Genomic DNA, 22,788 nt, shown 5'->3' on the forward strand with positions numbered 1-22,788 from the left:
TTCCTGTCTTTTCCTATTGGCATGACTTATTAAGAAAAGCAAGAGATCTTGGCTTCCTGGGGCTTAAAGGTTGTAGCACCTGTTGTAGAAAGAGCAGTACTAATATTACACACTAAAGAATCACTGCAAGCTGTGGTGTCCAGATGCTTGGGCTTTATTTCCTGAGTTTTTTCTGTTGTGTCATGGGAATTAAAAGTTGTTTTTGAGTGAAATTTGAACCCATGGAAAAATAGGTGTTTGAAGAGGTAAAAGCTGATTACATCAAATATTTTAATATTGTTATGAAGAAAAGCATTAAATGGTAAATTGCTTTTCTGAAGTAGTATTTAATAGTAAGTAGTATTAAATATTAAGTAGTATTTAATATAATAAATGTTTAATACAACAGATTATGGATAATTCTTGTAGGTTTATTTTAAAAGAATCTGTGATAATCTAGAGTTTTCTACCATGAGCTGCAGAGGTGTTTTTATTGAAAGAGCACTGGAATATTGGAGTCAGGAGACCTAACCTGGGTTTGAGTTCCAACTCTGCCACTTATCAGCTAAATGACCTTGGGCTTCTCATACCCTAAAATGAGAGTGTTGGGTCAGATGATTTTGAAGGCCTTTTCCCCCTCTAACATTGTGTGCATCAGTAGTCAGGTTGAAAAGGTGCTAGGTAATACTTTGTGGAAAGGAAAAAAAGGCAGTTATTTCTTCCATGCCTCCCAGTCATAGTTTGTCAAGAAAAGAATTGAATTCCTGCTTCCTAACACGATTTTCAGACTCTAAGTCAAAGGTGAGAAACCTTTTGTAATGAAGAGGCTAAAAATTAGAGGAGTCCCTATCAAGCTACGGATTGTCAGGGACAGTGGAGGTTATATGAGCCAATTTTAAAAAATTATTGTATAGTGCAAGTCTGCTAAAGCAGGAATGAAAAAACCATTACTTCTTTGTTCTCTTTCGTGTAGTCTTGATCTCTTGGTTTTGTATTTGTTCAAATTCTGGGTTTTTGGTTTTTTGTTGTGTTCTGCACATTATAATACATTTTACTCAGAAACTGCTGAGTAGATGTTTTGAAGCTCATGCAAGTACCACCAGATGTTGCCTTGTTTATTTGATTTTTAAAATCCTGAGTCACTTACATTGCACTCCGCTTTACAGTGGAGCAATTTTACTTATTTCTTTGTATATACTATAATAAGCACTGCTGTGGTAGTAAAGATGGAAATAAAAAGTTGTTAAATAAAATTCCCCATTTTACTCAACTACAAAATTGCATCTTGCTTGGTGTGTGTATAGACAAATATGCAGAAAGGCAGAACTGAAGGTTGCAAAAGTTTACCATTTGTTATCTAGATTATACTGTTTTCTAATAGGGCCAAACCAAGCTTGGACCAACTAAAATTGTTTTCTCTTGGCTAATTTTTGCAAATTAAAATAAGTAACTTTTTTTCTTTGGGCATTTTATTTAATCAGATGGGACCAGCAATTTGTAATCCAACTTACTTCTGTGTTCAGGTAAAATTCTAGTCTTCTTTCTTTTCCTGACCTCTCCTTTTAGAAACTTGTTGCATGATACTCTCACAAATGTCAGTGGCTCATCTATGAAACATCTAGGCTAATAGCATATTACTATTGTATTGTGTATTAAAAGCTTCTTTTCTGTTTGGCATCAAGCATACCTATTTAAATCAAAGTATGAGCCTATAGGAGAAATGTAGTCTGATGAAGAAAAACCAGAAAAATCAGAAGACTTGCAGGCAAACCTGTGTTTAACTCTGGGCAAGTCGCTTACATCTGTAGGCTTTACTTTCATCGTCTATTAAATGAGTGGCTTGAACCAGATTGTCTGTAGGGCCCCTTCCATCTCTATGTCTTATGTTCTTACAGGTTTTTTTCATGGTTTTTGGTCTTTGCTTGGGTGAGTTTATTGGTTCTTCTAAAGGACTCTAGTCAGAAATCAAAAGGTAGATTAGTCCAATAATCCCATGAGATTTTGTTTCTTGGAACTGTAATTGCTCTGAAGCATTAAGTTGGAAGTAAATAGCATTTGAGCATCTAGGGTAAAAATGTCTGATCCACAGGGATGTCCCTCTAAGCATAGAGGAGTTGGAGTTTGTGACAGAAAAGATCCTGAGGCTACTCTCCAAGTTGGACCTCCAAGAGATACCTCCTTTGGTCTACCAACTTCTATTGCTTTCCTCTAAGGTAGGACGGAAAAAGATTTTTGCTTTTAAATTCCAAATTGAAACAGGCCATTCAGAGTGATCCAACCTATTATTCTCTCAGGTTGGAGTTTAGAAATAACTTCAGAAATATTCTAGGGCATAGATTATGCATTTCAGCTGTATGTGCCTACATTTGACTGCATCTCACACTTTCATAAGGGGAAAACATTCACATAGGGGCAGGCCACGTTTTGTGTGCAGTAGCGAAATTGGTAGCTGTGGCACATAGGTCACAATGTAGTATTTTCCATTGTCTGATTTCTCAGAGCCACTCCAGACCCACATGAACATATTCTGTGTCCAATATGTGATCCTACGATATAGTTTGGGTCCATTTAGCTTTATGCTTTAAGAATCCTTTGGATTTAAAGGCACTGTTAAGCTTGGATGATTTAGGTTCTCTTTTTGTTTTTGTTTTGATTTCCATAACTTCCAGGGAAGTAGGACGAAAGTTCTGGAAGGAATTATAGCCTTCTTCAGTCAGCTGGATAAGTCACACAGTGAGGAGCAGAGTGGTGATGAGTGAGTAATAGACAATACAATTTGAAATAGTTGTTTTTAAAAATTCATTCTCCTGTAAAATAAGTTTTTGTTGTACATAATTCCATTTTTCCTGTGTACTCTTTCGACTTCTATGCCTTCCTAGTCTCTGTTTACTCTGCAGTGAAACTGTAGAGTTTGAGAACACTCACCATCTCACTTTTCTATCATTTTCTTGTAGTTTAGTGGTTAGCTCCAGGGCCTAGATAGTTTATATAAAAATACCAGTGGTTATTTATTCTTGTTGTAACCTGCACTAAATAACTGAGGACTGAGCTATTTCCTGGGTTGTTGTACTGGAAGTACACCTTCCTAGTTTTAAGTACAGACAGTTCTTGCTTATGTTATGGGGACTCTTTGCCAAACCTCTCCCTCACCTAGCCAAAGCTGAGCTCCTTGGCACGGAGCTGCACCACCAGGAGCCAGAGCGATCTGCATGGTATAGATTTACCTCAAGTTCAAGCTGTCTGTTGAAAGACACTGCAAAGTGTGCTCCAGCCCAGCTGTAGAGCATCCGGACAACAAGGCCTAATTTGTAGCCTTCAGTAGTGACTGAAGGACCTTCGGTTTTCTTTTTTTATATTATGAATTTGACAACCAGCCTCCCAATAAACAAAGAGACATTACAAATTTAAACACCAAAAAAAGGATTATGTGTAAAACCAAATATCTCTTAGGTGCAGGTTACTTTTTTAAAAGTATGCAGTTATCCTACTTTTGTGTGTCCTTCTGAATTTCCTTTTGTTCTTAGTGGTTTGTAAAATGTTTCAGTGACTTTTTTTATCAATCCTGTCTATCTTCTCTCCTTTCCCAAAATCCCTCCCCTTGATTGAAAATAGGAGAGCATAATCCTTGTAACAGGTATAGTCAAGCAAAACCACTCTATACATTCGCCACTACAAAAATGTATGTGTTGTTTGGTACCTTGAATCCAACCCCTCTGTCAGGATGTAGATAGCGTTCTCCCTCATAGATCCTCTTCATTGTGGTTAATAATTTCACTGATCAGAGTTCTTAAAGTTTTCAAAGTGGGTTTTTTTTTTTAGCACTAATATTGTTATTTTATAAATTGTTCTCCTGGTTCTACTTGTGTCATATTGTAATAGTTCATACAAGAGAGCTTATATTTCTGTTCTTGATAAAACATATTTGTTCTTTGTTTTTTTAAAACAATTTTCATTTTTGTCTTTTGTTTTATATCACCTTAGTTTCCAAGTTATATATCTTCTTTCTCTAACACCCAATGAACCATCCCTTGCTACAAAAAAGTGAAAAAGTAAGGAGAAAAAAAGAGGTTTAGCAACACTAACCATTACATCAACGTTGACTATATATGCAATGTTCCACACCTGTAGTCTTCCACCATTCCAATAAAGGAAAGGAAGTGTAACTTTTCCTTTCTTCTTTAGCAACAAGCTTGCTTATTATTATTATAAAACACCCAGCTTTGTTCTTTTGTGGCTGTTCTTTCCATTTACATTGTGGTGGTCATTGTATATATTGCTTTCCTGGTTCTGTTTACTTTATTAATTCCTGTAAGTCTTCCTACGCTTCTCTACATTCTTCATGTTCATTGTTTCTTATGCATAGTAATATTCCATTACAGTCATACACCACAGTGTGTTTGGTTATTCCTCAATAGTCAAGCCCCTCATTTGGTTCTAGCTCTCTGCTACTACAAAAGCCACTATAAATATTTTAGTATATACTCCCCCTTATTTCTTTAGCTTTTTGCACAGCTCTCACCTTCATTTATGCCATTTCTTCTACCAGTAGGGCCCTCTCCATTTCCAATCTTACCCATTTTTCAAGGCCAAGCCTAAGTGCCATGTCCTAATGAAACTTTCCATGGCCAGTGATTTCTCCTTCCTTGGAATTCTTTGAATACTTAGTGTCTACCTTGTGCTTTGGCTTTCTTCCTCTGCTCGATTTTAAGTTCCTGGAAAACAAGGACAGCTCCTTGTCCTATACTGCCTTGCTCATTATAGACACTCAAAAATATTTATTGGATGAATCAATTTCTATTTTATTTGAGTCCAGTATGATTAGGTCCAGTGGCCCAGCTGAGTGCCTCAACCAATTGCTCAGGTTCAGTGACATGTAGCCCAGGCCCTTCTTTCTGTTCCTTTAGTCTCTTGGACCTTGTCACAGTGCCATCTGGTGAACTACGTCATGTGGAAGGCACCATTATCCTGCACATTGTGTTTGCCATCAAGTTGGACCGGGACCTAGGCAGAGAACTCATGAAACACTTAAAGGTAGAGCAAAACCTGAATATGATTCAGTGTCTCCTGGTGAAATGGGGAGAGATTTAAACTAGAAATCATTTTATGTTGGCTTGTGATACCAGGAATCAAGTGAGAATACTATAGTGTGAAATTAGGACATCCTTCTATACTTGGAAAAGTGAGACCAAATGATCTTCATCATATCATTAAACAAGCCAACAGGTTCTATTTAGAGCTTTACTGTAATATATTTTAATGAAAAAAGCCCTGATATAGTTGTCAGTAAATAGTTCTTTCTCATTTATTATCTTACATGACCTTAAACCTTGGCTTTAGTTTTCCACTCTAAGAATTTATGATATTATTTGTTCTTAACAGAGCCTTTCATAATCTTCCAGTTATCTGTTAATCAATGTAATGAGTTTAGAACCTTTGAATATTAAAGTATTTAGATTTTTAGCAATTAATAGTTTGTAACAGATTATCCAGGTTGCTGTCTCTTAATAAATGCTCTGTGATATTGAGGCTCGTATAGTAGACAGAGGACTGTCCATGGAGTCAGACCTTAATCCAACACCTTTCCTTACCAGTATTGTTCCACGGGTAGGTCTCTGAAATTGTTAGCTTTGGTGCCCTCCCCTAGGAAAGGCTTATACCTATAGTGTCTCCCTCATTGGCTTATTTGGGGAATCAAATGAGATAAGGCATGTAAAGTACTTTATAATCTTTGAAGCTCTGTACAAATGCTGCTGTTAGCAAGCCAAGTGCTTTTTAAACTCAAGTTATTGGTCATTTTACCTTGTTTTGAGGGAAGAAGGGTACTTAACAGGAAAAGGACTAGGTTTCCTAACAAGGCAGGTTACTAAGTCATATAAATGTCACTAACCTAGCCACTCTGGGAAAAGAGCAGACCACCAGCTTCATAGGATTGTTTTCAGTTAATCAGTTAATGTTTGTTGAAGAGCTACTGATTCACATAATCAAATAATATGTTAGGTGCTTCGAACCCCTACAGAGAAAGGAGCCATAAAAATTCAGAGATCTGTTTTACTGTATCATTTGCTATGCTATGCTTTTTAAGTTATAAGTAATAACTTTTTTTCTGATTTGTTTATCCTAGGCAGGGCAGCAAGGAGATGCCAACAAGACTATATGTCCCTTCAGCATTGCACTCCTACTCTCAGTAGCAAGAATACAGCGGTTTGAGGAGCAGGTATTGATGTGGAAGGGTGGGATTTCTCAGTCCCTAGCAATGTAGTTAGTGAGTGTTTCCCCCATTTCCTTGGGGGAACAGTCCTTGGAAGGACTAGTCTCTGCCATCGATAATATGGTGTATAGCCATTCTGTGGAGGCCAGGGTGACCTTTTTATGTTGCTTTCTCATGTCTTTGTTTTCTTATAGAAGAATTAGGGGCTGGAGGGAGATGGAAGAACAGAAATAAGAAAGAGAACCCAAAAAAGCAAGGATAAGAACTTTGAATATTTTTGTTATGCATTGATTTTTAAGAAATTGCTTCTAGTTGAATAAAAATTAGTTCAAGAGGACAGATTGGTCAGGAGGATACAGGAGCAGCCTAGTGTCCTTTCTCTTTAGAATTCTTGTCTCCTGGGCACCAAAGAGTTAGAATTAATGATTTGTAATCTATTCTCTCAAGGGGAGGGTTTTTAAGTCTGGAGTTCCTAACCTGGGGAACATGATGCTTGTCAAATGAATTCAGAGAATATTTGGTAAAAAACTCCATTAGCCTATTAAAATACTCAAAAAGTAATAATGTTAGTGAGAACATTTATAGATTTAAGAGTATTTTCAAGAGGGTCTGGTGAGAAAGTGAAGCAATATTATAATGCATCCGAAAAATTAGATTCTTGCTGACCACAAAACCAAGTGAGTGACGTTTGGATATGAAACAAGTTTCATGTTGACCTAAAAAAATAATATTAGTTGCAGTGACCCAGTAAAAGATCAGCTACTTGATCTCCACAATAACCAAAAATTCTGAATTGATTTCCGGTCATTTAAGTTATACAATGTTTGATGTGCCCTTGGAGAAGCATGTCTCATCCTTACTAAGCATACTCATCAGACTTTAATTCTGTTGATAACATCTTGTCCCTGTGAATCAGAATTCTCAGTCAGATCTAAAGCAAGACAGCCATTTGGGGCTGAACATGACATCCAAGTATCCCCTTCAAAACCTACACCAGGATCAAACTGTTGTTTGACAAGGAGCAGAATCAAGAGTGTCTCTGACTTGTTTGGCGGTGTTCTGATAAACCTTTAACTATGGAAACTTAAGATGACTGAAAGCGGCTGTATTTTTGTGTTAGGTGTTTGACCTTCTGAAAGCGTCCATTCTCAAAAGCTTCAGAGACCTTCAGCTCCTCCACAGCTCCAAGTTTCTGCAGAACCTTGTCCCTCAAAAGTCTTGTGTCTCCACCATGATCCTAGAAGTGGTTAAGAATAGGTGAGTTGGAGAACATGCTTCCCGTTTGCCTTAATTGCTTTGAAAAATAGGGTTTTAGGCCACATGTATGTGCTTGCATCTGGGGAAATGTGTCCATAGACAAGCTCATTTTTAAAGCTGAGCTCTGCTTCTTGCACAGGTGGGGCTTTCTGCACTGGGGCCTCTGGAGTTGATGCCTACCTGCATCTGTTGTGCCCTGGGTTTTGGGGCTGGCAGTTTGCCTGCTGCTCTGGGGGTCAAGGCCTCACAGCTGGCCTGCTGTTCCACTGGTCTGTTAAGCCAGGGCCAGGAGGCCTAGGTTGCTGATCTGTGTGCTGTGGCTAAGAGCCTCCTGCTGGCTTACCGGGACACTGCCATTCCTGGGTTCCACTTCCCTTTTACCTATGTGAGACAGATCTTTCCTGAAGTCCTTTTAAGTTATCTTGGGCTGGAAAATTGTTTCACTCTGTCACTCAAGAATTCTTTTAGAGGCTTGATTTAATGTTGTTTCCCAGGGAAACTGGGGAGAGCTCAGGCAACTTTCTGGCTTCTCTCTGTCATCTTGGCTCCTCCCCTCACCTGTTTTCTTAAAACTACTCATGAATATTTCTATCTCAACCTTAAGCACCTAATTAAAACTTTTTGTAGTTTAAAAAGCTAACTTTTATAGCCATAAAATTTACCCCCACTCACCAATCCACACTATTAACTTACTTAATTGTTTCGCTTAACTTTTCTTACTTTATCTTGTCTGATCTTGCTAATCTCCTACTTCTTAGGTTTCTTGAGTCTCTCCAGGGTCCACTCCCTAATTCTCCATTATCCTTTTTAATCCTTTTATAGCTTTCTTAATTGTCTTTGATCCTGCTTCTCCTACAACTTGGTAGAGTTTGGATCTGGGCCTAAAAATTGTTCTTCAAATTTTCTTCAGTTTCCACACAGTTTAATCAAATTTTTCCTCACCAAATCCAGTATCTTTCTTCACTTGTCCAAATCCCTCCAACTCACTTAAATGATTTCCTTCTCCTAATTAAGCTCGAAGCCTTCTTTCTTTAAATTAATTATCTCTTTGGGATATAGCCCGTGAAGTGGTATTGCTGGATCAAAAGGTATGCAAATTTTTATAGCCCTTTGGGCGTAGTTCTAAATTGCTCTCCAAAATAGTTGGATCAGTTCGTAACTCCACCAATGGTATTAGTAACCCAATTTTCCTATATCTTTTCCAGCATTTATAATTTTCCTGTTTTGTCATGCCAATCTGATAGGTCTGATGTGGTATCTAAGACTTATTTTGATCTGCATTTCTCTAATCAATACTGATTTAGAGTATTTTTTCATATGATTATAGATAGCTTTAACTTCTTCATCTGAAAACTGCCTGTTTATATCCTTTGACCATTTATCAACTGGGGAATGACTCGTATTCTTATAAATTTGACTCAGTTCTCTATACATTTTAGAAATGAGGCCTTTATCAGAGGTACTGTTTGTAAAACTTCTTTTCCAGTTTTCTGCTTCACTCCTAATCTTGGTTGCATTGCCTTTGTTTGTGCAAAACCTTTTCAATTTAATGTGATCAAAATTATCCATTTTGTATTTCATAATGCTCTCTATCTCATGTTTGGTCATAAATTCATCCCTTCTCCATAAATCTGACAGGTAAACTATTCCTTGCTCTCCCACCTTCTATCTTTTCTCACTCTACTTACAGCCTTCTCCCACAGAATTTGAGATTTTTTTCTTTGGTCTCTTTATGCTTACTAGGGGTATTGCTGCATCAAAAGGTCTGCAATTTAGTGACTTTTAGTCACTTTTGTTTAGTGATTTTTTGGGTATAATTCCAAATTATTTTCCAAAATGGTCAGAAGAATTCATAGTTTGACCAGTAAGGTACAAGTCGGCCTGTACTCCCGTAGCTCCTCCAACAATTGCCATTTGCCTCTTCTACCATCTTTGCCAATTTGATGAGTATGAAGTATAATCTCAGTTATTTTAATTTGCATTTCTCTAATGATCTGGAGAATTTTTTCATCTAATTTTTGATAGTTTGCAATTCTTTTGAAAACTGCCTGTTCATATCGTTTTACCATTTATCTATTGGAAAATGATTCTGGTTTTATATTTTATCAATTCCTTATGTATTTCAGGTATCAGACCATTATCAAAGAAGTTTGCTGGAGTTTTTTTCTAAATTAATTGTTTTTCTTCTCATTCTAACTGCATTGATTATATTTGTGCAAAATATTTTTCAATTTTTTGTAAGTTGAAGATTGCTTTGCCTAGCATTCTGTCTCATATGCTATCTGTTCTAGACACTTCCGTAAAACTGGACCGCCCTGCCCAGTGATCATGTCTTAGATTTTCCCACCTTCATGAGTAGGGTGCTACTATTCTTCATGCACAGAGTCTTTGCTCACAGAATTACTATCCATCCTTTAAAGCTCACTTCCAGTGCCATCTCTTCTTTGCTGATTCCTGGGTAGCACTAACCTTCCCCTTGGACTTCATGTGGCATTTTTATCTGTAGTTCATATAACAAGTAGTGCTCTTTACTATAGCTGTGCGTATGTATGGCTTATCCCTTCACTAGATTACAAGCTTCTTTGGAGGCAGGGAGCATTTCATGAACTTTAATTCCGTTTCTATCTAAATTTTCTATCTTTTCAGCACCTGGCCTGATGTTCTATGCACAATTAATGTTTAACACATGTTTGTTGAATTGAATTAATAACACTCCCCTTTTAAACTAAGATTTGTTCCATTAGTGTTCACAGCTGGGATCATGTCACCCAGGGCCTGGTAGAGCTTGGTTTCATTCTGATGGACTCATATGGACCAAAGAAGATACTTGGAGGAAAAACTGCTGAAGCTAGCTTAGTTCCTTCCAAAACACCATCTCAACAAGCGTGCAAACTGGGAGCTAGTATTCTGTTGGAAACTTTTAAGGTGAGACTACACAGATTAGCCTCCGTTTCAGCTGGTGGAAAATATTGTTACCTTATTTTGATACAGTTCTCAGTAATAAATGAAATGTTCTGAACAAGGAATGCTTGTGCTTTGAAAGTTGAGGTAAAATATATATAAAGATGTGGTTTCAGCCTTGGGAGGACAGGAAATGGGATTGTTTTAGAATACCATCAGTTTTTCGATAGCAACCTGATGGATCTTTAGTATCTAGAAATCCAATTTAACGGGATTTCCTTTAAAAAAAAAAAAGGACAACAAACTTTGATTTACCATGTTTTTTAGCTTATTCCACTAATTTCCACTATGTCTAGCCTTTCCTCAGAAGTTTGATCTTAAAATCTTTCCTACTTTTATACTCTCCCCTCAAGTGATCATCCACTTCTGGACTTTTTTATACTATTCCTTTTACATACAGATGTTATTTTAGGTTAGTAGAAACATATTAATTCTAGGAATTATGGTTAATTGCTGGTTTTGAAGGCTCAAAGTGTACAATTTGAACTTTTAAACATCACAAACAACTGATAACAACTGAATCTTTTAAAAACCAGGTAAGATTTAAAACATAAAAACTTATTTTCTTTAAAAATTGAAACAATAAATTAAGGTATATCATGTTTGAAGCCTAAATTATTTTATCTTGCTAGCGATCCCATTGATTCATTTTTATACAGATGTTTACTTAGCACAATTCACTACTAGCTTATTCATATAAATTAGCCACATTTTCCCCATTGTAAGGAATGAGATAAATAAGGCATACCACAAAGGAAGAGGATACAGATAAGAATTTTTACCAAAATGAAGCTGGACTTGCTAGGAACTACTGTAGTAGACCATTGCCATCTAGATGTGACATTGCTACCTCCTGGGAATTGAAGAAAGCTAATGATTTCATGGTTGCTAAAATTGTCATAGGCTAATAATCTGTTTGGGGGCGTGTGTGTGTGTGTGTGTCTCCAATGCAGTCTGAAAGTACCATAGGAGTCAGTGTTGGGTATTGGTAGCTAAGTACTACTAAGAATTACTGATTTCTGGCTTAGGACTTTTCACTTAGCATTATTCTCTTCATTATTTTTATACTTAGGTTAACAAAATTGTGCCTCTCTTTTTCTAGTTAATGAGTCTGTCACCTGCTTGTATTGGACAGAGTTGAGTAATTTTGTGTTTTAGGATGATCTAGACTTTATCCTGATACGTCTTTCATGTCCGTGGTCAAATTCTACCCACATAATAAATAACAAAATATATTGGTATGGCATTTTATCGTCTTGAAAAACACCTTCCCTACATTTGAGTCTCAAAGCAACCCTGTGCGGTGTAGGTAGCACAGCTGTTACTATCCTTCTTTTACAGTTAAAAATCAGGCTAAGGTGATGTGGCTTGCCCCAAGTCACACAGCCTGTAAGTGACAGAGCTAGAATTTATATTCCATTCTTCAGATTGCAAATCCAATGCTTTTTATACTCTACCATACTGCTGCTTCTATAACTTGAACTGCTTTGGTCTTTCAAATATTCTGATGCACTGATGATATATATACATGAACCAGAAATGTACTGTTAGCCCTGTAGTGAAAAATGATAAAGTGTCTGTGCTATAAAAAATGTGAGTTATTGTCATCTTGATGAGGTTCAAAACCTGGGGGAAAGCTCCATTTAGTTCTTCTGTTCTTTCTAGATCCATGAGATGATCAGAAAAGAGATTGTTGAGCAGATCCTCAACAGGGTTGTTTCCAAGACATCCTCTCCAATCAGTCATTTCTTAGGTAATGGGTCAGAAAGCATTGGAGCAGCTTTCTGGAGATTTACTGAAATGTCTTCACTGGTCTGTCTATAAGAAAACTTGGGCAGCCAGTAAAATGGAACTCTGAACTTAAGTATTATATCTGTAAAGGTCAAAAGAAACGAGAGTACATGTTATATTTTTGTGCATTGTGCAGCTTTGACTATGTTTATGAAAGTGTTAGCAAGAGCTAAAATGACACACGTTTGATGCATGGCCCTCTCTTTATATGAAAACTTGTCCTATTTTTTTCCTTCTTTTCACTATCAAATTTCTCACCAGGTCAAATTCATCAGCTGTCTGGAAGTCAGTTTATGCATTACAAATAATCTGAATTCTTATGGCTTTTAGTGTTTTAATTTTCATTAGTGGTAGCAAGGTGGCACAGTGGATAGAGCACAGGATTGGGAGATAGGAAGACCTGAGTTCAAATCTAGTCTCGGACACTAGATGTCTAATCTTGGACAAGTCACTTAACCCTGTTTGCCTCATTTTCCTCATCTGTAAAATGAGCTAGAGAAGGAAATGGCCAACCACTCCAATGGCTTTGCCAAGAAAACCTTATGAAGTGTCAGACATAACTGAAATGACTGAATGACAACCACAGATGAATCTCCTTTCAGTCTCTGGTCTATTCCAGTTCATCTGGCACACTAACATTAGACTTCATTTTGTAAAGCTTCATTTTTGTTATGTTTTTTTCCCTTTTTAAAAACCTTCTGTGGCCTCCTGTTGCCTACAAAATAAAACTCAAACTTTTTAGCCTGAAATTAAAATCCTTTCCCACTTCTCTCAGTTGTCATGAATTCAAGACCCTTCAATATCTAGTTGCCTCTTCCTTCTCTGTATATTTTTCAGCTCATTTTTCCCAAGAGGTAGCTCCCTAAAGTGAACACAAAGCTGCAGAGGGGTCTGAGCAAGGCAAAGTATGAGACTTTTACTTCTCTGGTCCTAGAAATGATACCTTCTTAGGGTATCCTTAAATTATATTATTAGCTTTCTTGGCGGCCTCTTCCTCATTGATTCAGATAACATTACACCTTTTCAGACAAACCAATTAACCTACCTTACAAGGTTTGCTTAATCGCTGTCTTAACCTCTTAAAACTCTTCTACTTACTATCCCCTTAATCAGTTTATGCATCCATGATATGAGCTGTGCTATAGCTAGGTGGCACAGTGGACAGATCACTGGGCCTGAAGTCAGGAAGGCCCATCTTCCTGAATTCAAATCTGGCATGTCACTTATTAGCTATGTGATCCTGTCACTTGACCCTACTGGCTTTGTAAATTAAGCTGTAGAAGGAAATGACAAACCACTCCCATGTCTTTGCCAAGAAAACCCCAGATGGGATTGTGAAGAATCAGACATGACTGAAATGACTGTACAACATAGTACCTGCAAAGAATACCCTTCTCTAATGCTTACTCATTTTTAAAGACCCAGCTCATGTACTTTGTCCTCTCTGAAACCTTTCCAAATCACCCCATTCCTCAGTGCTCTTTCCTGATTTAATATTCCTCTCCTTTTATTTGGCAATAATAACATTAAAAGCATTTGGTTTGTTTTAACATCAGTTACACTGTGAAATAAGTAGGTATTATCCCCACTTTGCAGAGGAGGTGAGTTACCCATGATTTAGACACGGTCACATACCAAGCAAGCAATTGTTGATGGCAGAATTTAAATTCGGGTCTTCTTCATTCCAGATCCAGTTCTCCATCCATTAATGTCTTGAATCTAGCACCTCATCCACTACTATCTTGTGATATTTCCTGTACTGAATTAAGTTTTCAATTTAATTGTGAAGCTCCTTGAAGACAATAGCCAAGCTTTATTTGTCCTTATCCCATATGTTACCTAGGGGATATGGCAATGAATTCGTAGTACCATGCATATATAGTAAGCAGTTGACAAATAATGGTTGGTTGATTGGAAGTTTGAAATAGAATGTGTACATTTTGTTAAGGTAATCTACTTGGAATTTTTTTTAACTCAGACCGATTGCCTCTTGTGTACAGCCTTTGTTCTGTCTTTGAGAATCTTATTCATGTTCATTGTTAGGTGAACTTACAAGGCTTGTGATGTTAGTGCCTTTTCCTGGCCCAGTACTTAGGAATCACCAGAGTTTATCCTTTATGTAGGTCACAGATGTAGAAGTAGGAGGAGCTTTAGAGGTCATCTAGCCCCTCATTTTACGGAAAAAGAAACTGAGATTCTGAGAAGTGAAATGTTTTGCCCATGGTCACCCATGTAAAGAGTGACAGATAAGGGATATAAATGCAGTTATTTAAATTCTAAATCCAGTATCCATTTTCTGCATCATTTGTTTACTTTACTCATGTAGTCTACCAGCATAGCCTTCTAGAACCCATGAAGGCATCAGAATGAGACTTCAGTAGAGAAATGTGCTATAGGTGACCTGGCAACTGCATCTACAGGTGCTGTGACCCTGCCTCCTCCACTCCTCTGGCTAGTGAGGGCCAGGAAGAGTCCTTGGCATTATCAAATGGTTCACCATCAGAAAGAGATATAGTTGTATTAATGGAAATGGCACTAAAGATGATACATTACAATATGCTTACTGCTGCACAAATGGTCTTTTCCATCTGCTCTACAGCTGAACCCTCCTCTACATACTTTCTCTCTGAATGGGAGCTCCTTGAGAACAGGAACTCTTGCTTTTCTATCTTGATCACCAGCACTTTGCACAGTGCTTAGTACATAGTAAGTGCTCAATAAACAAATTTTCTCTTTCATTTATTCATTCATTCATTGAAGTAGGACCCTTTCCAAATACTGCTGACAGTGAAGGAAAAAGGCAGAATAGATTTTTCTCTTTCTTCTGTATTCCCAGGAAAGTTGCAGTGTTTATGATCTGCAGTTGTCTCAGGTGATTGATAAGAGGTTCTGTTTTTTTAGATCTGCTGTCGAATATCATCATCTATGCACCTTTGGTTCTTCAGAGTTGTTCTTCAAAAGTCACCGAAGCCTTTGACTATTTGTCCTTTCTGCCCCTTCCCACTGTGCAAGGCCTGCTCAAAGCAGTGCAGGTGAGGCCCCCTTAATCCAGGGGGATTTTGGCACAGCTTATCTTATTTAGTCATGATCTGTTTGCTTTGTTCTAAAAATCTAAAGTTTTGAATTAGGAAGAACTACAGTCTATTTCTCTGTCTTTTCACCAAACTTCTACTTCATTTCCTTCAGCGTATTTTAAAATCAGTGATATAATATCTATGAAACATTTTGAGCCTCTTGGAAGGTTATTGACTATAGGTCATATATTCACAGTGGGTTTCATAGCTAATTTTTGTACAGCATTTCAGAAGATCCTGTTTCCTTATTTTCACACCTGATAAGACTTTTTTTAATCCAACAGTCAAAGAAAACACTGATCATAATAATATAAGCATAACCTAGATGTAGGGACTGAAACTTCATGTAGATTGGTAACTATGTCCAGCAGATATCAAGCTAAGCTGAACGTATGCTCAATAATTCTTTTCACCCTCTGATTCTTTCTTCCCTTTTAGCCCCTTTTAAAAGTCAGCATGTCTATGAGAGATTCCCTAATACTTGTTCTCCGAAAAGCCATGTTTGCCAAGTAAGTAGTAACCTTTGGGATTCTAGGGAGAAAAATTTTCCATTTTTAAAATAAGCCTGAAATTCATCTCTTATTTCCCACTTCAGTCTATATATAGTACTTTTTGAAGTACTGTACCAAAAGATAAGTTCTGCCTATCTACCTGTACACATGAATGCATATATATGTAAAAACATACAAATATATTCCAGTTATTTCATTGTATGATCCTTGAACAACCTTATTCTTATACCTTGTATCATTTTGTCTGAAAAGAAAGAAGGAAGTGCAGATGTTGTCATGAGTTTAAATAGCCAATTTTAAAAATCATCTATATTTGGAACCATTATTTGGACAACTTCAGGTATCTAAATTCAACTTGTGTCCTATGCTTGCTTGCACATATAGATTCCCTGTTTGTATAGAATAGATTTATATTTTGCTCAGAAACTTATTTGCGGTAAAGTTAGTGCCATTTGTTGATTTTTCTTTTTTTTTTTTTATTCCTTGAGTCAGTCAGCTTGATGCCCGAAAATCTGCTGTTGCTGGGTTTTTGCTCTTATTGAAGAATTTTAAGGTTCTGGGCAGCTTGTCTTCATCTCAGTGCAGTCAGAGTATTGGTGCCACTCAGGTAAGGATGACTCACAGTAATTAGCAGAAAGGATATTTCAGCAACTTTCCTTTTTAAACCAGATCTTGAAGCCTTGATGATCTAATGGTAGAGCCCTGAAATAGGCCCCACGAGTTCTGAATTCTGTGATTTACTTTCTAAAGATGAGCCAAGGACCTCATTGCTTTGAGCTCATCCATTTGGCAGATTTAGCCTCATCCCTCTACCTTTACCCCCTATCCTGTCGATATTGAACACTCAGGAATTTGAGGGTGAATTCAATGTCAACAAACATTAAATGACCACACCTTCTTTCCCTTTCCTCCCAATAGATTATAAGCTTTTTGAGGGCTTTTTGTTTTATCTTTGTATCCCCTGTGCCTAGCACAGAGCCTTACACTTAGTAGATCCTTGATAAATACTTGTTGAATTGAATTTCTACTCTAGGAGAGTAGTTAAGTACTATGAGGTCTCTCACCTCATATAGTTTATTTAGTAGGGGTCTATGGCATATATGCAAATAACTATAATACAAAATTACACTTTTCACACATATTGAAAGAGATGCGGTCTTTTTTTAAATTGTTTGTCCTTCATTTTTTATGTCTTTTTAAATAGCATTTTATTTTTTTCCCAATTACATGTCAGGACAATTTTTGGCATTCATTCTTTAAAGATTTTGAGTAGCAAATTTTTCTCCTCCCTCCTCTACCCTCTTCCTAAAATAGTAAGCAATTTTATATAGGTTGTACATGTACTGTCATGTAAAAAATATTTCCATATTAGGCATAGTTGTGAAAGAAGAAACAGATTAAAAGGAAAAAAATCCATGAAAGATAAAGTAAGTGGAAAAAAAAACTATGCTTTGGCATTCAGAGTCCATCAGTTTTTTATCTGGATATGGATAACATTTTCCTTCATGAGTCCTTTGTACTTGTCTTAGAGCATTGCGTTGATGAGCAGAGCTCAGTCATTCATAGTTACCACACAGTATTGTTGGTTTTGTGTACAGTGGTTTCCTGGTTCTGCTCATTTCACTTTGCATCAGTTTGTGTAAGTCTTTCCAATTCTACCTGTTCATCATTTCTTATTGTACAATAAAATTCCATTACATTCACATACCACGGTTTGTTCATCAATTCCCTAGCTGATGAGCATCCCCTCAGTTTCCAATATTTTGCCACCATGAGAAGGGCTCATATGAATATTTTTTGCCCATCTTGGTCCTTTTCCCTTTTTTATAATCTCTTTGGGATACAGACCTAGTAGTGGTATTGCTGGATCAAAGTGTATGCATAAGTGTATAGCCCTTTGGGCATTGTTCCAAATTGTTGTCCAGAATTGTTGGATCAGTTCACAGCTCCACCAGCAGTGTATCAGTGTTCCAGTTTTCACACTTCCCCTCCAACATTTATGATCTTATTTTTCTCTCATATTAGCCAGTCTGATAAATGTGAGGTGGGATCTCAGAATTGTTTTAATATGCATTTCTCTAATCAATAGTGATTCAAAGTATTTTTTATATGACTATAAATAGCTTTGCTTTCTTCATCTGAAAATTACCTGTTCATATCCTTTGTCCATTTATCAATTGAGACATGGCTTGCATTCTCATAAATTTGACTCATTTCTTTACGTATTTGAGAAACAAGGCCCTTATCAGAAACACTTCTTGTAAAGATTGTTTCCCAGCTTCTTACTTTCTTTTTAATCTTGGTTGCATTGGTTTTGTTTATGCAGAAGCTATTTAATATAATTAAAGTGGTCTATTTTGCATTTTGTAATGCTTTCTATCTCTTGTTTGGTCATGAACCTGTGATTCATTTAACTTTTCCTTTAAGAATTTGGATGCTATACCACTTGGTGCATATATATGTTTAATATTGATATTGCTTCATAGTCTATGGTAGAGTGAAGTAGGATGATGCCACATTATGGAGAGCTTAAATTCTAGCCTAGGGGATTTAAATTTTACTCAGGCAATAGAGAGCCACCACAGATTTTTTGTGCAGAGGTGTGGCATGAGCACAAAGAAAATTAATCTTGCAGCAATGTTAAGAATAGGGGAATAGGGAGGGAAAGAAATTGGAAACAGGAAAATCTCTTATGAGACTATTAAATAGCAAAGAAAATAGTAGTAAAAGCCTAGATCAGGGTGATGATTGTGAGAATAGAGGGGAAAGGATATCAATGACAGAAGTTGTAGAAATATAAATGACACACCTTGAGAATTGATTAGATGTAGGGATTGAGGAACTAGGAAAAGTCAAGGAGGGTTTCTGACATAGTTGACTAGAAGATGGATGGTACCATTGTTAGGAACAGGGAATTCAGAAAGGAAAGCAAATTTGAGGAGAAAAGTTCCATTTTGGACATAATGAATTTGAAGTACCCATGAGACAGACAAGTGAAGATACCCTGTGAACAATTAAAGTTGAAGGTCTAGTTCTCAGAGTAGAAGCTGCAGCTGGAACTAAGCCATTTGGGAATTATTTGGGTGGAAATTATGTTTGAAACCATCCAAGTGACTGGATGGAGGAAAGAATAGAAGAATAAGAGAGCTAAAGACAGCACTAATAGGGATCATGGAAAGGAAGAGGTCAGTGAAAAATACAGTCTTATTTTCTAAGAGACTACTTGGTAATAAGCAACATACTTTAGGAGTGATGTTCATTCTTTCAGATCACTAAAGTACCATGTAGTGTTTTATTATTATAGCCTCTTGTGGCATACAGTGGTTAATGTGCCTTCCTAAAGGACACATCTAAGGCACATCCTAAACATGATTTGCTGCCAAGGAGTAACTGGGTACTGAGGAGAAAAGTGTTCATTGAGTGAATTTCAGTAAAAATACTCCAGATCCTCTGATGAAAGATTTAATTTCTAGATCCTGGCTTCTAAGCGGAGTTTGAGAAGCATAGCAGCTTAGCCCTGACACATGCACTACTTCACATAGTACTGTCTGTAGTTTATTGTTAGAATGATTGCCTTTGGCAGACAAAGAGAGCAAGGTTTGAATTTCTTAGCATGGAAATATAAACATATTTTCCTTCTTGTTGACTACTGTTGCCTTGATAAAATAGGACGGACATGAATCAGTCTCATTGCTTTTTAGGTCCACGTGGATGTTCATAGCCGTTACAACTCTGTTGCCAATGAGGCTTTTTGTCTCGAGATCTTAGATAGCCTGAGAAGATGTTTAGGTCAACAGGCTGATGTACGTCTCATGCTTTATGAGGTAATGATGGGGGGCTCTTTTTTCCCTTGCCTGATAAACTAACTTAGTTAGCTAAGTTAAATCCAGTCCCAAACTGCCCCAGGGAATTTCAGAAGAGTTGATAGATCATTGACATTCATAATTAGGTGCTCAGAAGCAGAATGGGTGCTTGGGGCCTCTTTTTTGGGATGAAGTACAGAGAGTATACTAAAGGGAAAGTTACAGGAATCCCAAGTTACTGGTAGAGGAGATGGGAGGCAGAGACTGAAGGCCAAGGAATATTAAAGAAATGCCCACCTGGATAGGGAAATACACTGCAATGCCAGAAGTATTCCTTTGCTTAAGGCTAAATTTGAAAACTGCTGTTTTAGTGATTTAGAGCTTTGCTTTTGCAGTCATTTGACTTGTGGTCTCTTTGTATATTCACTATCTGTGCACTGGGTGTATGGGATGTTCAGGAAGGTGTGATGGCTTTCCAAGCCCTTTTCAGACCTGTTCATCCCCCCGTTGGTGTCTACCTGACACTCAACTCTCATCTGTGACTCAAAAAAGCTGTAGCTGCATAGCAGCCACACTGTGGTAAATCATCTTGGCAGATAGGCTAATCCAGGTTGAAGGTAACCGATAGGCCTCAAACCCATCAGTGAGTTAGGAGATGTCTGCCCAAAGCATGCGAAGACTTCTCCCAGTGCAGTGGGTGGATAAGAACAGTTTGGTCCCAAGGCTAATGAAGGTGGTTAAAGCAGGTGATGTGGAGCACTTAGAGCTTGGTCAGACATCGAAGATGCCAAGGTCATCCACTGATTCCTGGGCCATCACTAGTTATCCTGACTTTTTCTTGACACTGGACTTCAGTGATCTGGAAGAGAGAGTGAGGCGGATCACTTTGTGCAACTCTGCCTCATTTAAATCCACTTTACGGATGGAGTTACGACATTATAATGTCATTGGTCTCCTTTAAAAGAAGGACAAACGATATCTGTGCATTAGAGTTCAACATGGGGCAAACTGGCATCTTTAATGGATAATGTGGGGGATATACCTGGAGAGAATATACCTGGCATACTTGGAGCTTCTCAAAGAGAAGCAGTGTTATATTTTACTATCATCATAGTCATCAGTTAACTTTGTGATGGAGGTTCATTTGTTTCCTATTTGACTTCCTTCAGGGTTTTTATGATGTCCTTCGAAGGAACTCGCAGCTCGCTAATTCAGTAATGCACACTCTACTCACTCAGGTAAAGTATGTTTGGTGAATCAAAAGCAGATGCTTAAAGGAAATTCTTCAAGTGGATTGACCTTTTTAAAGATTTTTCAGAGTCCAAAACATCAACTTCCAGTCAGTGCACCTCAGCCTCATGTTATCTTGTACTCTAGATGTGTGATAATGTCCTGAGAGTCCTTCCCCCACCAACTATTGCAAGCATCTAACAATCATTGCCCACAAGTCTCAAATTATCTTAAATCCAAAAGCTCTAAAGTCCCTCTTACAAGTAAATGGTATCATGAGAATTGAGTGGAAAACTACTTGGCAAAGAAAAACCATTTCATTTAACAATAGAAGTAGCAGAATGATGTAGTGGGAAAAGAGCTGCCCTGGGAGTCAGGAAACCTGGGTTTGGTCCTACCTCTGCCATCTAGTCCCTGTATGACCTGAGAGAAGTCATTTAACCTCATTTTTAGGCTATGACTTTGAATTTCCAGAGTCTAAGAATTTTCTGAAATGGACTGTGAACTTGGAAAACAAAATTTGCTTTGAAAACTCAGTTTATTTTTGAACTTGGTATTTTATTTATAGCAGAGCTACTGAATTTTGCAGATTTTGACCAACAAAACAGGGACAGCTTGCAATAGATATGTGATAGAGTTAGCATTTAGGTTCTCAGAGTAAATAGTCTCTTTGAGTTGGACTAGGTCATAGAGGTCATGCAGCTCTTACCTTACCTAAACCATGACTCCTTTATAACAAGGTGGTCGGTCAGCCTCTTTTTGTCTTAGATATTTTAGTAATCGCACATTTTGAACCTCAGTTTCTTTCTTGTAAAGTGAAGGGTGTAGACAAGATGATCTCTGAGGTCCAGGCACTAAATCTGCTGTATTGAGAGAAAATTTCCATCTAGCTTCTTGAAGGGATTCTTAACTGAAGGCTCTTTGAACTTAAAAAAATATATTTTTGTAACTGTTTCAAATAATTGGTTTCCTTTGTAATCCTATGTAATTTTATGCATTTAAAAGCGTTATTCTGAGGAAAGGTTAAGAACTGCTTTAGGATATAGATTTAACTGCTTTAGGATATGGATTTTACTGCTTTGTTTTCCAGTAGTTACCAAGGAAATTCATATGAGGAAGCCACATTGAAAATAAGTTCTGTGAGATATGAGAGGACACTCCCAAACTACTCTTTTGAGGAGATGGGAGGTTCACATTTTTAAAATGTGTATACATACACATATGTATACACATATGTCAGCTGTGCTTTTTTCCCTTTTTTTTTCTTAAAAAAAATATTATGTTATATGGGATGGCTCTTGGTGTAGGGGAAACAATACTGGGGAAAACTATAATGATGTTAACATCAAAAGATGTCCATAAAAACTCATTTAAAAAAATAAAATCTGTGATATCTGGGAATTGGCAAAAAATCAAAATATCAGAATACCTTTGGATACCCATATATTTTCTTTCTCCCTTGTTAAAGATCTTAAACTTCTAAAAGAACCAGAGATTTTTAACTGACTTTGTATAACAACCAGCCTGATTCTATATGTATCTTAAAATTTAACAGTGTTTGTTAATGTCATTGTCGTTAAATGATGTTAAACACCTATGTTACCATAAAGTTGACTATTAGAAATTTAATGAACAGCTGTAAGTCAGAGTACCTTTGTTTTTCTGCTACGTAGTTAAAACAGTATTATGAACCAAAACATGACCTTCTGCCTCCACTGAAACTAGAAGCATGTATTCTGGCCCAGGGAGATCAGATGTTTCTTCAGGAACCTCTGGTAAGATCTTCATGACTTTTTTTTGGCATGGCTTTTTCTGTTAACAAATAGGAATTTTTTTCTCACTTTTTTGTCTCCCCTCCAAATTAAAAATAAAATAAGACTGGTTAAAAAAAAGTATGCAGAGTCAAATGACAGATTCCTGCATTCACCCTGTCTAAAAACATATCCCATTGTGTATTTTGAATTTCTCATTTC

General features: G+C 37.1%; 1 protein-coding gene across 1 annotated transcript in view; it reads left to right on the forward strand.

The window, feature by feature from the left end:
* FANCI (FA complementation group I) overlaps positions 1–22,788 on the forward strand; it is a 57,315-nt gene that overhangs the window by 8,898 nt on the left and 25,629 nt on the right. Inside the window, exons 8-21 of the mRNA XM_072618081.1 lie at positions 1,461–1,502; positions 2,069–2,192; positions 2,649–2,734; positions 4,884–5,010; positions 6,101–6,193; positions 7,308–7,444; positions 10,189–10,369; positions 12,071–12,158; positions 15,098–15,228; positions 15,709–15,779; positions 16,275–16,389; positions 19,484–19,606; positions 20,755–20,823; positions 22,489–22,590. Of these exons, the coding sequence (XP_072474182.1) occupies positions 1,461–1,502; positions 2,069–2,192; positions 2,649–2,734; positions 4,884–5,010; positions 6,101–6,193; positions 7,308–7,444; positions 10,189–10,369; positions 12,071–12,158; positions 15,098–15,228; positions 15,709–15,779; positions 16,275–16,389; positions 19,484–19,606; positions 20,755–20,823; positions 22,489–22,590 (1,489 nt within the window). The remainder of the gene's footprint in view (positions 1–1,460; positions 1,503–2,068; positions 2,193–2,648; positions 2,735–4,883; positions 5,011–6,100; positions 6,194–7,307; positions 7,445–10,188; positions 10,370–12,070; positions 12,159–15,097; positions 15,229–15,708; positions 15,780–16,274; positions 16,390–19,483; positions 19,607–20,754; positions 20,824–22,488; positions 22,591–22,788) is intronic.

The sequence above is a fragment of the Notamacropus eugenii genome, chromosome 1, assembly GCF_028372415.1.
Source record: "Notamacropus eugenii isolate mMacEug1 chromosome 1, mMacEug1.pri_v2, whole genome shotgun sequence".
NCBI lineage: Eukaryota > Metazoa > Chordata > Mammalia > Diprotodontia > Macropodidae > Notamacropus > Notamacropus eugenii.